At 38.6% G+C, this 15,665-nt stretch overlaps 1 protein-coding gene across 1 annotated transcript; it reads right to left on the bottom strand.

Annotated features, from left to right (window-relative positions):
• Positions 1-11,841: 11,841 nt before the first annotated feature.
• Positions 11,842-15,665, bottom strand: LOC115694432 (CBS domain-containing protein CBSX6). Its single transcript, XM_030621561.2, has 3 exons — positions 15,074-15,665; positions 14,522-14,882; positions 11,842-13,042 (listed from the first exon to the last, which is right to left on the bottom strand). Exons 2-3 carry the CDS (start codon positions 14,866-14,868, stop codon positions 12,106-12,108), a joined length of 1,284 nt encoding a protein of 427 aa, XP_030477421.1. The 5' UTR covers positions 14,869-14,882; positions 15,074-15,665; the 3' UTR covers positions 11,842-12,105.

Below are 15,665 nucleotides of genomic sequence, written 5' to 3'. Positions count from 1 at the left end.
GCATGGTAATACTACTCGACTCAAAGCCAGGGAACGCATAGAATAGAATGAGCTCGTCTCCACCGTGCATAGTGGACAGAATATGTTGTCCTCTTTCCAACACAACTTGTACTTCTCTTTTACTATAAATTATAACTCCATCCTAAGAATCTGATCCCAACCCAACATATTACACAAGATCCACTTTGATGGGTTTTAATTTGTTGGACATTGTAATGCCACATTTGACTCTAAAGAGAAAGTACTTGAGCGTATATGAAATTAGTAAAGCATCAAGCTTTTTTTTTCCACTTTCCATGGCACTTGTACTTTCCTAGGGGAGAAAGAGAAACCCTAATTGAATACCACCAGCGGCAATTCAACTTGTGTTTTGTGTACTCCAGATATTGCAAGTAGTTGTATAGTTGGGTGAAATTTGCTGTTGCTGACTTTAGTTGACATATTAATAGAGAAGATCAACTCTATCAATATTTTGGAGTGCGGAATGATTCGATTTGCTAAGAAATATTCTCCCTAGCTTTTGCTAACTTTTAGTTTCCAAATTAATTGAGAACATCGTACACCCATTTAGGGATGTGGACTCTATCAATATTTAGGAGAGTGGTATGATTCAATTTGCTAAGCAATATGCTCTCACTCTCTCTCATGTAAATTTTTATAGCTAATGTGTTTGTCAAAAAAATTGCCAAAAGGTCATAAACCTTTTAATAGTTTGCAAATTTCAATTATGCCAATTTAGTTATAAACCTTTTAATAATTTGCCAATTTAGTCCTAAACCTTTTAACGAATTGTTAATGTAGTTTTTCCGGCTAATTTTGACCGAAAATCGCTGATGTGCTGGTCTAGTCTAGGTCATCTATCCTACGTGGCGCAGCCAGTGATGACGTAAATAATTTTTTAATTTTTAAAAAAAATAATTATAAATTTTATTGATTTTTTTTATATTTTCTTCTTCTTTCTTTTCTTTTCTTTTTTCTTTTTTTCTTCATTAGGCCGACGGCCCCTGGGCAAGGGCCGCGAAGCGCCAGCCACAGCCTTCCCGAATCTAGATAAAGACCAACCGGTGGAGGTTGCTGGCCCTCGGCCAACGGCCCATGGCCCTACCGATCCTATGAAGAAAAAAAATAAAATAAAAATTCAGAAATCTTTTTTTAAAGATTAAAAAAATTATCCACGTCACCACCGGCCGCGCCATGTAGGACGACAGCGCTGACTAGATTGCCACGTCAGCGATTTTCGTTCAAAATTAGCCAAAATGACTATATTACCAATTCGTTAAAAGGTTTAGGATTAAATTGGCAAATTCTCAAAAGATTTAGGACTAAATTGACACAATTAAAAAATCTAAGATCAAATTGGGCCACCATATAATAGATTTATGACTTTTTTGGATAATCTTCGCTATGTTTGTCTAACATAATATTAGTACACTAGTGAAAACTTTCTTCTCTTTCAAAAGTGCTACTTTCACTTGTTGGCCTAAGGAAGGATCAAACCCCTTCTGATACTCCCTCCCATCTTTCTGCATTTGTTAATCTACGTAAAAAATTTATTCATCGATCACTGAGATCCATGTGTTCGAAAACTCCTCCACTTCTTCCTAAGTTCAGAAGAACAAAAGAAAAACGAAGGAAAAACCCTAAAGTAAAGAAAGCGATGATCCTTAAAAAAGAAAAAGGCATGTACAAAAAGTCGTCCGTTTCAAAACCTCGTTAGCTTGGGTGGTGTCACCTCACCTACTCCGACTATGATGATACTAAGGCTCCGTTCGTTTGTCGAAAAATATTCTCCTTTTGGAAAATATTTTTCCGGAAGTCATTTTCCTGAAAAATGTTTTCCTGAAACACAATTTTCTGGTGTTCGGCTAAAATTTGAAAAAGTTTCGGAAAATATTTTCTGGTGTTCGGCGACCGCCGATCCGGGCGGCGTCCGGCGACCGGCGGCGGCGGCGACCGGCGGCGGCCGGCGACCGGTAGCGGGGGCCGGCGCCCGGCGGCCGGCGGCAACGGCGGCGGCGGCGGCGGCCGGCGTCGGTGACCGGCGATCCACTTCTTCTCCCACGGAAAACATTTTCCCTCCCATAGGCAATTTTGCCTTCACTTTGGGGGAAAATGATTTCCTCTTTGTGAAAAGAGGAAATCATTTTCCTCAAAACAATGAAGGATTTGGGGGTGGGGAAGGAAAATGTTTTCCCACCGCCCCCGAACACTGGAAAACGCGGAAAATGTTTTCCAGAAAAATATTTTTCCGGAAACGAACACAGCCTAAAATAAGTTTAAGATCATTTTACAAGCTGAAGTTCATGAGAAGTTCATCAGTCCTATAGGGTAGGATGGGTTACACAAGCTGAAGCTGAAGCTAGTATTGGCAAAGGCAGAATTTACTCGGAAATCCTAACTTAGGCACCATTTATTTCGCGAAAAAATAAATGATTTGAAAAATATTTTCCTAAAAAAAATTATGCGCATTGTTTGAAATAATTAGTCAATGATGAATTTTGTCAACTATGAAAATATTTTTCGTTCATTTATTTTTGTAAGAGATACGATCGTTCATTTTTAGGAAAATATCTTTCAGTTCGTTCATTTTTTTGTAAAATAAACGGACCCTTAACATCATTTATCAAAACCCGAACCGTATCACGTATTCGAGGAGACTCGTGAGCAGTGTCGGAGCTAGGAATTTTTCATCACGGGAGCGATGACGAAAATTATGAGAGAGGCGTTTGAAAATTCCCTAGTATTTATTCATACATTTTTTCTTCAATTAAAGCTTTAACAGGAAAAATCATGTTTATCTCGTTCCTTTGACCTTTAAAACTATCATTGCATCAAATCACATGAAGATTGGAATTACTCATTACATTTACACCCACTACAAGTGACCATTAAATATATATATGTGAGAATAAAACTAATTTTCCATGAAAAAAAAATGCGTAAAATCTTGAAGTTCAATGGGGGCACCTGCCCCTACTGAATATATTTCAAAATTATCCTCGATTAGTTAAATTCTCACACGGACCGTCAAAATACCATTGTGCCATCAAAGGTGTCACGTTAAGTGAGGCTGATAGTGGCAGCCAAGTAAGGCTGACATGACGCCATGTCATCCTTAAATTTAGAAAATTAATTGGAATCTCGATAATATTTCAAAATTGGAAAAAAAAAAAAGAATTTTAAAAAGTGTGGAAGGAAAAAGTACATTGTAGGGATGAGAGGGGGGGTGGCCGACAAAGTGTATTGATCGAGTTCGGGCATGGCCACGACCGGCCCTTGCCACGTCAATCACCACCACCACGTCATCATTTTAACTTTCTACTCGAAGGTGAAACCCGTGAATATTATCTTTACATAATTAACAAGTTCAGGAATCATTCTTCATACGTTTTATTATAAATAACAACCTTTTTATAAAAAAAATGTAAAGTTTAAGATTTTTAGAGTATATTTTGCCAAGGGACTAACCACTGTTGTGTTTGGTTCCGCTTAGTAATTAGATGAGGATTAATACCACTAAAAACTTCAAACTAGTATATTTGTAACAAATTTACGCCAAATTAATTTTTTGACTACTAAAAATCCTAAACGGATATACCTGCGACAAATTTACCCTCTGACAGTTTCCGTTAAATTTTACCATCAAATTATTATATTTGCTTACACATGGCAGTTGATAGGTATACCAATTTGAGATTTTATCTTCCGTTTGTCACAGGTGTACTAATTTGTGATTTTTCGTAATATCAATATAATTTAACGGAAACTAATGGAGTGTAAATTTATCACAAATGTACCAGTTTATGATTTTTTGTTGTCAAAAAATTAATTTGAGATAAATTTATCACGGGTATACCAGTTTTGGGTTTTTAGTAGTCAAGAAATTAGTTTTGGATAAATTTGTCATAAATGTACCAGTTTAGAGTTTTTCATGGTATTAACCCAAAGATTAAAAAGAAACACACTTTCACTCTTTCATTGAAAAGAAAGAACTTCAATGGTAAAAAAGTTTTGAAATTTCCAATTTAATCTCACATGACCTTACATATGAGGTCTACATAGCTTAATTTTTGTATAATTGTCTAGTATTAAACTAAATCCAAAATCCCAAGTTTTAAGAGGATAAACTAGGGGTACGTTTGTTTCAATGAAAACTTCATGATAAAAGAAAATATTATTCATAAAAATCATTTTCAAGAAAAAGAGTTAGTTTTTATTTGTTTAGCGGTTTAGGAAAAGTGATTTTCTTCTTATCAAAACACGATATTGTTTCCATAATTTAAGCTTGTTGTTTTCAGTTCTTGGAAAATATTTATTGTAAATAAATTAGTTTTCTGTCATTCAAATACCTAGAAGTCAGAAAACAATTTTCCAAAAATAGTTTTCCTTCAAATAAACAAATGACCATTGTATCAATAACTAGAAGCGAATTTAACAACTCCAACCTCAGAACACGCAGTCCATAGTTTGATCTCCACTAAGATTTGGTAGAGGAGCCTCTCTTTCGGAGCAATTCCGAGGGTGCATGAACACACACACATAAAGACATCATAAGGCATTTTAGCAAAAAAAATAAGACATCATAAGACATGGACGACCACTAATCAAAAAGGTGGTCGTGAACAGCATCGTGGGCTGCGCCGCCGTAGCTGAGGAACACTTCTTGATCAACCTTGATTTTTTTTCCAAATATTTTAGTCAAATTGATTCATGAGGTTATGTAATATTTCCTTCGTGTTAGGGGAGAAAAACATTGGGTGACGGCGTGTGATGTGATGCGGCACTTGCCCAGGTGGCCACAGTCTCTCTTAGTTTTTGGAAAACTCCAGGAACCCAAATTCATGAGGACTTTCCAAATTTTGTTCAATTTAGCCTCCTTCAGTTCATAGTTTGTCGAACATGTGCCTCTCAAGGGCATGATTGAAAACCTAAGATACTTCCAATATTCTCCAATTATTCACATCAGAATGAAACGCTAGAATTTCGGATCTTATATCGAAAAATTAAAGATGAAAGATCACTGTAGATGTGCGAGAAAAGCTGTAATGAGAACCTCTCAAATTGAAGCGAACCCAAGGCGATTTCTTAGCTACAAAGAAGTTTAGGGTAAGGTCAATTCAGCTAGCCACAAAACGTGCTTGTGACGAGCACGTGTTCTTTGGTAGGCAATTTATTGTGCCGGTGATGAGATCATGGGGTTATTAGGTTAAAATGATCAAGTTCGGAGAGTGATTTGGAGCAAAGCCAAATTAGGAAAAGCATTAAATTATGGGCTCTGCTTCATGGGGATTGTTTAATTTGGGAAAATGACACAAACAGTCCCTGAACTTTAGCCCAATGTGCAATTTGGTCCTTGAACTTTAATCCAATGTGCAATGTGGTCCCTAAACATTATCCCTGAACTTTTGGTACATGTTCAATTCAATCCCTGAACTATATAAAAATATTCAATGTAGTCCCTGAACTTGAATAAATGGAAAGGACTGTATTGAACATTTTCATATAGTTCAGAGACTGAATTGAATATGTACCAAAAGTTCAAGGATGATATTAAAAAAATTAAAAATTCAAGAATCACATTGAACATTCGTCTTAAGTTCAGAGACTATATCGAACAAATTAAAAGTTCAGGGATCAAATTATATATTTGATCAAAGTTTATGAATTGTTTGTGTTATTTTCTCTTTAAATTTCCCTATCTCTTCTTTCCCATCTTTAGTGACATTTTAAATAGAAAGTTATAAGAAAGTGGAGGGCAAGTTCCAAACATCCCTTGAAAGTGGTGTAAATTTCTCGAAATTCTCTCCTAGGTGGACCATTTAATAAAATACCTTCTGACGTGACAACTTCGTCCAAATGAGTCTCGGGAGTGGTGCACATGAGTGACATATGTTAGGAAGCCAAACTTAAAAAATGAAGAAATCATACAAGAAAATATGCAAATTTTTAAGTGAAACATTCTTTTAGAATTAGAAAAGGACAAATCACCATACAATTTTAATGTTAGGCAATCTTCTCATTATTAGTCTTGAGTTACAATTACAAGAGAGATTATCCCAATATATAGCAAAAATAGGGCACACAAAGTTACTTGGAAATTACAAATATACCCTTGACAGTAAATTCCTCTGTTAGACTCCACAACCCTATCATTCTCCTACTTAGTCTTTCATAGTCTTCAATCGTCATTGTAACCCTAGTTGTCCTAGTGGGTCAACACCTCCTTATCACTAATCATAGAGGTCAATTGAGGCAACGCACAACTCCAGTTTCTTAGTGGTGACAATCTTGGTTAACATATTTGCTAGATTCTTCGCACCAAGGATCTTCTTCAATAGTAATGTCTCATCATCTATTAGCTAACGAATATGATGATATTTCAACTTAATGTGCTTTGTCCTTGAGTGAAATATTGGGTTCTTCACAAGACAAATGCTATTGTGACTATCACTGAAAAAAAAAACATTATTATCATGCTCCTTACCTATCACCTTAAGAAAATTCTTTAACTAGATCATCTTATTGCTAGTTTCAGATATAGCAATATACTCTGTTTTAGTGGTTGAGGGACACACACTTCTGAAGTCTAGAGATCTAACTAACTATAGTGCCACCTAAGGTAAAACTAAAACCCGAGGTGCTCTTCCTAATGTCCATGTCACCACTAAGATCTACATCGACAAAGCCTTACGAAGTCATACTGTTATTTATAAAACAAAGACAACATGCCTAAAGTACCTCTCAAATATCTCAATAACCACTTTACAACTTCTCAATGCTTTGTTCCTAGATTATGTATATACCTACTCACAACTCCCAATGCACGAGCTATGTCTGAGTTAGTACACAACATATCATAGATCAAATTGCCGACAAATGACACATAAGACATAGCCTTACACTCTTGCTCCTCATCTATCTTTGACGATTGCTTCTTGGAGAACTTGAAGTGACTTCCTAAAGGAGTGCATGTAGGCTTTGCATAATAAACTCTGAATATGTCCATCACCTTCTCAATGTATTTTTCTTGAGGTAACTTTAAAAAAATTTCAAATTTATCTCGTGTGATCCTCATCCTAAGAATTTGATTTGTTGCTCCCAAGTTCTTCATTTCAAACTCCTTTGACAATTGCTGCATTAGTCTGTTGAACTCCCTCATGCTAGATCCTGCAATGTGCATACTATCCACATACCATAGTAAAATAATATAGCAGTCATCAAATTTCTTGAAGTAACGTTAATAATCCATTCCACATCTAGTGAACCTATTACTCCATATAAATGTGTCAAATTTCTTGTACCACTGTCTAGGAGTTTGTTTCAAACCATACAGACTTTCCTACATTTTGTAGACATAGTAATTAGCTAGGAATCTAAAAACCTTTTAATTGTACCATGTAGATCCTCCTCTAAGTCACCATGGAGAAATACAGTTTTTACAAATAACTACTCTAGATTTAAATTCTTAGCAGCAACAATACACAACACTAGCTTGATAATAGTTAACTTACAAGCATGATTTGTTCCCAATTCCTTCCTTTTGTTCAAAACCTTTCGATACTAACCTTGCTTTGTACCTCTTGCTGCCATCCAATTCTTCCTTGACCGTGTACACCAACTTGTTCTGCAATTCCTTATGCCTATCTGCTAACTGAGTCAACACCTAAGTTTCGTTATTTTCGAGTGAATCCAACTCATCCACTTACCAACTCCCACTTAACAAAATCTTTAACCTGCATTGCTTTTGAAAACTATTATGATTTGCCAGCATAAGTTAAAAGCAAATAATGTAATGATAGAGGATACCTTTGTACAAGTGGAGATGTTCCACTAGATCTTCTTAAAGTGAGTTCACGTACAGGTGTTCTCGTTTTGGTTCTTGATCAAACACTACAACAATACTTTCGAGATTCTCAACGAAAATACTCTTAGAAGCCATCTTCTATTCAACTCCCTAGTCTCCTCCATTTTTTCCTCATACTAGATTTTACCGCAGATTTGTCATTGTACAGAATATTTTCATTCAATGTAACATCATTAGTTCTTATTATTTTCCTATTTTGTTTATCCCCAAACCAATGGCTAAAATAATCAGAACCATATATGATGAAAAAACATTTTATGGCATTTGTATCAACCTTGTCCATATTTTCAAAATTTAAGTGCACATATGAAACACAACCAAAAACTTTAGGGAGAAGAACGCTAGAAATACCAAAAATTGTATACGGTGCTCACTTTAGTGCCAAAATTTTTAGGGATCACTTAAGTGCCAAATCAGAGAAAAATTATCATTTAAGTGTCAATTCCGCCAAATTGATTGCGTGGCATTTAAAATTAAAATTATGAATATGTATTGTATATTTTTTTAAAAATCTAATCCACGTGGACATTCAAAACAATGTCGCACAATCCGACTAGCATGGAAGTAATCGCTTTTTAATAACGATTGGCACCTTTGAAGTGATCACTTTAAACAAAATTTGGTACTCAAACGACCACTATTTACAACTTTTAAACAACGTCGTTTAAGGGTTATATGCTTATTGGGCACACCGGCGAGCCATGCAAGATTGAGAAATTAATAAAATATGGCGACATTGGATTTCCAGCGACTTAGATCGGAGTTGGCACTTAAGCGATTGTTTTTTTAAAAAATGGCATTAAAGTTATCTGAAAAAAACCTTTGGTACTAAAGTGAGTGCCGTACCAACTTTGGCACTTCTAGTATTTTCTTCCAAAAACTTTAAGATACGAGATATTCACCTTCTTCTAGTCCATTCTTCTTTTGGTAGCTTGAAATCAAGTAAAATTGAAAGTCCTTTGTTGATCAGGTGTGCCGCTATGTTAAATGCATTTGCCTAAAACGTCTTGGGTAATATTACATGCATCCTTGTACTTCTTGTACGGTCATTCAGAGTTTATTCATCATTTCAACAACTCCATTTTGTTGTGGTCTGTTAGGATTTGTTTTAGTCATTCTGATTTCATGTTTTGCACAAAGCTCCTTGAAATCCTTGCTATCATACTCGCCACCATTGTCAAACCTTATACCTTTAATCTTTAGACAAGTTTTATTCTCCACTTCAGCTTTCCATCTTTTAAAAGTAGCAAACACATCAGATTTATTTTTTTCAGAAAATAAACTCATACCTTCCTATTGGAGTCGTCAATGAACCTGATATAGTAGCGAGAGCCTCTAAGGGAATGCACAGGGGCTGGTCCCCAGACATCTTTATTTGGTTTCTTCCAGTCTGGAAAAAACTTACACATTATGCTTACCAAGAACCAATCTTCGCATAGACCAATCTCTATGGAGTTAAATTAGACAAATTTCCTTCAAACACCCTCATCCCCTTTTTGCTTATGTGTCTGAGCCTACGGACCACAATTTGGCATCGAGTTCTAAGTTAGCAACTGCTACTATTTCTTTATTGTTTTCAAAGTGTACAATAATCACAACTTCCACAAGGCGTCCCTTAACATAGTTATATATCCTCTGATGTTAATTGACCTATAGAGATTAGATTTCTCTTAAGGCCAGAAACATACCTGACATAATGCAACTTCCATTAAGACTCGTTGATATTTTTTATATGAACATCGCCCTTCCCCATAATATCTAAAGGTTCATTATTAGCAAGATAAACCTTTCCAAAATTCCCAGCAACAAAATTGTGTTTTAATTCTCCACATAAAGTTGAGTGAAACAACGCACCTTGGTCCAGAATTCAAGACACGATCGGATTGTCAACACTCAAAATTAAGACATCATAGACAAACATCTCTTCAAATGTCAAATTCGCAAATTTTTCGTCTTGGTTTCTATCCCGATACTAATTTTTCTTCTTTAAGGCCCTACAATCTCATTTGAGGTGGCCCTTCTTTTGCAATTCCAGCAAATTATGTCACCACGAGATCTCAATTTTCTGCTCCCTCTAGACTTCAATTTACCATGGTTCTGGTGTCGACCTTTTTTATTGCTTCTCACTCTACCTTAAGCACTCAGGGTAGTGCCCAAAGATTCACCCAATTCTCTTTGCAAATATCCTCTCTAGGGATCAAATCTCGGATCTCCTCAAATTTCAACTTCTTCTGAACAAACGAAATTGCACTCCAACTTTTAGGTAGAGAAAATAGCAAAATCAAAGCGTTTACTTCGTCATTGAATTTGATTTCCATCGAACTCAATTAAGTCGTGATCACGTTGAATTCTTTGATGTGTCATAGAAGCACCTTCGTCTATTTTTCATATTGAACAGACTAATGCATCAGATATGCATAGTTTGACATAGAGGGCTTCTCATACATGTTGAGTAAAGCCCTCATCAAATTCATCGGTGTCTTCTTGTTAGCAATGTTGAAGGAAAAATTTCGCGCTAATGTTAGACAAATCACATCTAAGGCCAGCCAATCTAATAATTACTAGTCTTTTTTCTCAATCAATTTGTACTTTTCTCCTGATAGAAACTGATGCAGTTTCTTCTAATAAAGCAAAACCTCAATCTATATCTTCCAGAAACCAAAGTCCTTAATGTTGAACCGATCAATCCTCACCTTCCCCTTGTCCATCTTTGTCGCTCCCACTATTTTGGCGAATGTGGCTCTTATATCAGTTATTAGGAATGTGATTGGAGAAGAAGACACGCGAATAGTCACGTACAATATCAAAGTGCCACACTAGGCAATCTATTCACTATCAGTATCAGTATCGAGTTACAATTACAAGAGTGATTGCTTCGAAATATAGCAGGAGTCTAGAGTATACAAAGATACGTTCGATTACATGTATACTCTTAACAGTAAATTCCTCCATTAGACTCCGCCACTCCATCAGCATGTGGGCTTAGGTTTAAAACGACTACAATGCCTTTTGGAAAGGCGCGAAAAGCGCACCTAACAAGCACATGACCGGCTGTAATTTTTACTGGTGGTGATGCTCATGGGGTTCATTGGAACAACGAAGTTGTCACGACACTTTGAAAAAAAATATACTCAGTGTAAATTTTTGAGAAATTGGCACCACTTCAGGTGGAATGTTGGAATTTTCCATAAAGTAAATGAAAGTGCATAGTAATATGCAGCACGCCAGCTTTGTAAGTGGATATACGTTGGAAAGTCCAGGCCCAAGTTTGCCGGTCGTCAACCGGTCCAAACTCCAAATTGAGGACATAGTTTCTCTTGGAATGGATAGGTTTGGTAACATAACTATACCCAACTTGGCTTGGCCCGGCCATTTGAGCAGTAGGGCCATCTATACCTTGAACTCAACACTTGGAAAGGTGATGAGAAACAAGGTGGATTACAGCATCTATGTCACTATGTGGCTCTTCAAAGCCAAGTCTTGCAAATGAAATACAAGAAGGGAACAAAGTCGCATCAAATAGACAAATTAGATATGACTTCGAGGATAAATGCCATTAAGGGGAACCATGTGAGACTCCCATGGAACCTATCATTTTGAATGATCTAAATTTGATTTAGTACATATGCCGACTCATATGATACTTTTTCTATTAAGAGGGCACACTTCGTTTTGATCCTCGAATCTATCTCTGATACCATAATAATTTGACAGTATGTTTTTCCTAAGAAATTGTTTTGATACGCATCTCGTATTAGTAATATTGGATCCTTCTTAAAGAGTGTATCTATGATACCACTTTTAAGTCCTTAGTGGCAGCATTTAGTCCCTAACTATATCATTTTCGGTGTGACTGTGGTGTCACTCTGGACCGTGTGCAATCTGATCAAGATACACACAATGTAACTGAAATCACAATGTAATCACACATACAACACAATTAGTCCGAAAGTAACCCAAGATTACAAACATTGCAATAATGAAACAAATTTCTCAATAAGATAAAAACAGTCCTTTGCAATGACATTCTTAATCACTTAGGTGACAAACCAGCCAATCTTTAAGTTCTTAACAGCTGCTATTTCAGGCATAACTTTATGAATCCCAAAGCCCCAGAGGTCCTTTGTCTCCCGTCTATTAACAACACTGAAAAGAAGAGTTCATAAAGAAGAATCACACTAACAAATATACTGTTACATACAGTCTATATCCATGAAAAAAGGTACAGCAAAAAGATGTCATCAGCTCTGAATCTCTGATGCTGTTGCAAGTCCTTCAATGGATCGATTCGATGGAATACTAGGCGGTGGTTGCTTTGTCACGGCGACCAGAATGTCTGCGCAACCCACCACCCCGACTAGTATGTCTTCGCTCTCAGACTCAGTCACCCATACATGAGTGGCCCTGTGAGACAACATCTGAGCCATTACTGCAGCTAATGAACTTGTGACCTTACATGTCAAGGGCGCACTTCTTCCCCTGTACATGCTCCTACTAGCGCCAAAACTCGGGCTTGTTGGGTTGCTGAAGAACCCGATGCTCCTACTGCTGAACTTCCTCAGCCGGTTTGACCCAACTCCATTGGCCATACCGTTACTGGGTCCAACTTTTGAGTTGTTGGCTTGAATTTCAGGCAGTGACCTCGGAGTCATGTTATCTTCGACCCCCATCACAAACTGACCAGCAGAGAGATTGGCTAAAGCCCAGGCTGCAGCAACATAGTCACATTTCCACAGTCTGGAGGCTGAAATCTCACCAATTATCTTGTGTTCACCATCTGGTGAATTCTCCACGACAGCAAGCGCTCTGGGGTCTTGAGGTCGCTTCCCTGTCACTTCGATGGCAGGTGAAGAGGCATCCACAGAACTGTAGTTAGGATTGACAGCTCCAAGGGATGAGATGGAGGAAAGAGGCAATGGCGCAAGTGCACCTAGGCAACCAATGAGGAATCTGAGGATGTCTTCTCTGGAAAGGCAACAAAACTTGTCACGGACAAAGGTGGTGGAAGACGAGGAAGGGCGGTTGGTATTGACAGCAAGATTGTTGCTGCTGTTGTTCTTAAGCCACTTGCCGTTGTACAAAATTGAGAATCTTTTGCTCATGCCTCTCCACACAGTGCTCTTCGGGACAAGAAGACGCTTCACTCCCTGCTTCATCATCTCCAGTGCGTCTATCAGTCTTCCACCCAAAAGAACAAAAGTCAAGAAATTCCTCAACGGAATAGGCTACCCCACCACCGACGACTATTACATATCAAGATTGCATATGAAGTAGTAAGCAACTGATCACTCAAAAAGGGTTACTTCATGCTCTCAAGATTGAACCAGATGACTCCTCAAGTATAGTAAAGATCTACCGTGATGAGGGTAATCACTGGGAATACATGCAAGTCCTCATCAATGAACAAAAGTTCTCTTTTCCTCCATCCTTTTCCACATGCATAACAATAATCGAAACTACATTATGTTGTTCTCCCAAACAGGTCAAAACTCAGAACCATTAAAAGGAAGAGATCTCTTATTGAAATTAGCTCCAATGACAACAGTTCTTCCCTCAGGGGTAAGAATTAATAAACTTAATGGCACACTAGGGGTGAATTTTTTTTCATTTTTGGTTGGGAGGGGGCTCTTTTATCATGAAGTTAGCCCAGCCTGGACATCTCAAGCCCAGTCACAAGCCTGATCCCCAACAGAACAGATTTAGCCCGCCCTACATATTTCTGGGCCTCTTCACTTAGTGCCAGGCTAGGCCTGAAATGGGGAAAATCACGAAGTAGTCAACTGGATGACCTATTCTCCTAATGGGCTATAAGAAATACTGTGACAAGCACCCACAATATCTACCTTGAGAGCCTGAAAACCAAGTTGCCTCCGGAGCTATTCACTCTTTATCTAGTACTATATCCTCCAAAATTGTTCTTTACAAGTTTTACCCATATCATCTTAGGCTTACCAAAACGCTAACTACTTTTGGACGATGTACAACTGCATCTCCATAAGCCAGCACCAATAAGCATTTGTCCCATCTTTTCCTCATGCTCACACCCACAAGCAACACAGTCATCTAGTCGCATGATACATTCCTTTTATCCACATATTAATGTAGAACAACCAAAGATCATGCTCCCAAAAACATAATGGTTCCTCAATTATCCTGTGGACCATTCTCATTAGTTTAAGGCATCTTAACATTAAAAAAACTTTAATCTCAATTCACACTTCTCAATATTACGCCAAACATCACCATCTCACGGTACGAAGAGGGCACATTTTTATCAGGTATAACTAGTCAAATTAACTAGGAGATGAGACTTTTCTTTTGAAGAAGTTCAAATCAAAGATCTCAGGAAGCTGAATGCTGGCCAAAGGGCTTCGACACATAATGCACTCATTCTAGAGTGTGTTGTTCATAAGCTAATGCAACAAAACCAGCTAGATTCTCACACTAATAAAGAGCAACAAGGAGAACATCAAAGCACACAAATTCCCTTGATGCTTGCCACCATCATTAAGGATATAGAAAATATAAAAACAAATTGAAAGATCAGCCCTACCTATCTGTAAAACAAACTAACAATGCATAACATAACATGATTAAACCAATCACTACGACTATCCAGGAAAAACACGAGGCTAGTGAGCCAAAAGGAGATCTAACCTTGTTCCAGGATCAACCAATCTCAGCAAAGAACTATTGGCAACAACAACCTCCGACACAGGGGTCTTCATGGCTCTCTCCTGATCTTGCAAACACTCATTCCTCGCCAAAAAAGTGACGATATCAAGAGAATCCAAGATACCCACAAACCTCTGCTGCCTCATCTCGGCGCTCTCAACCACACTTCCGGGCAACAATCTCCTCTTCCACACTGGTATCCCTCCTTCTGTCGACTCTCCAATTGCTGCTATCGCCGACTCGACCGTGTCCGTCTCGACGAACTCCACCAGCTCAGGCTTCCCCACGGTCAAATCACCAACCACATGGTATATAAACACCGAGGCCATCCCTATCGATCAATCTAAAACACAGGCAAATTCACCCAATTTCCTCAGTCCCATCCCGAACCACACAAATTTAACAAACACCCACAAACGGCACACGAACACCCAGATGCAATTTCCGATCTTTTTCCCCTAAAATGAAGAAACACAGAACATCCCTGAAAAAAAACTCAACAGAGTCGCACCGTGGAAAACCCACAGGACCTACCTCAGCGGAATCAAACCAGCGGGGAGTTAACGGATCGGCGAGACGTACGGACCGCGGAGCCGAAAGATTCGAACTTTACCGGATCAAAGCTTCCCGCGTTTTCTGGGTCGCCCAAGAAATCGGGGGAAACGAGCGCTTTTCCCCAAAGCGGGGCCCCCCGACACCCCCGGAGGAATGGGATCGAATCAAGAACAACCCACTCGAGGGAATGGCCAGCTGGTACCGGGAGAACCGGCGAGACAGCGCGAGTTATAAAAGGGAGTGGAGGAGGATGAGGAGGAGATTAATGCCGGTGATGGGCAGGATGGGATCGATCAGGAGGAGGAGACACGGTTTGGCCATTGGAGGAGGGAGGAGCGAAGGCCCATCACCCGGGTCGACACGGGGCTTTTCTTGCCGCGGCGGCGGCGGCGGAGGGGGATCGAATCAGCGTCGGCCCGCTAACGTTCTTGCGTACCTTGACATGGAAGGGAGAGTAGAGGAGAGGGAAGCACCGTCAAAGTTGATGGCTGCGAGAGCTAGAGCGACAGAGAGAGAGATTGTGGAGGAGACTGGAAGACTGGGAGACATCAATCAATGCATCAATGCTCAG

Source organism: Syzygium oleosum, unplaced genomic scaffold (genome assembly GCF_021117445.2).
Source record: "Syzygium oleosum isolate NSW1041296 unplaced genomic scaffold, Sole_v2.1 Sole_v2.30, whole genome shotgun sequence".
NCBI lineage: Eukaryota > Viridiplantae > Streptophyta > Magnoliopsida > Myrtales > Myrtaceae > Syzygium > Syzygium oleosum.
The sequence above is the reverse complement of the archived record's forward strand: the minus strand, read 5'-3'. Positions and strand labels throughout refer to the sequence as shown.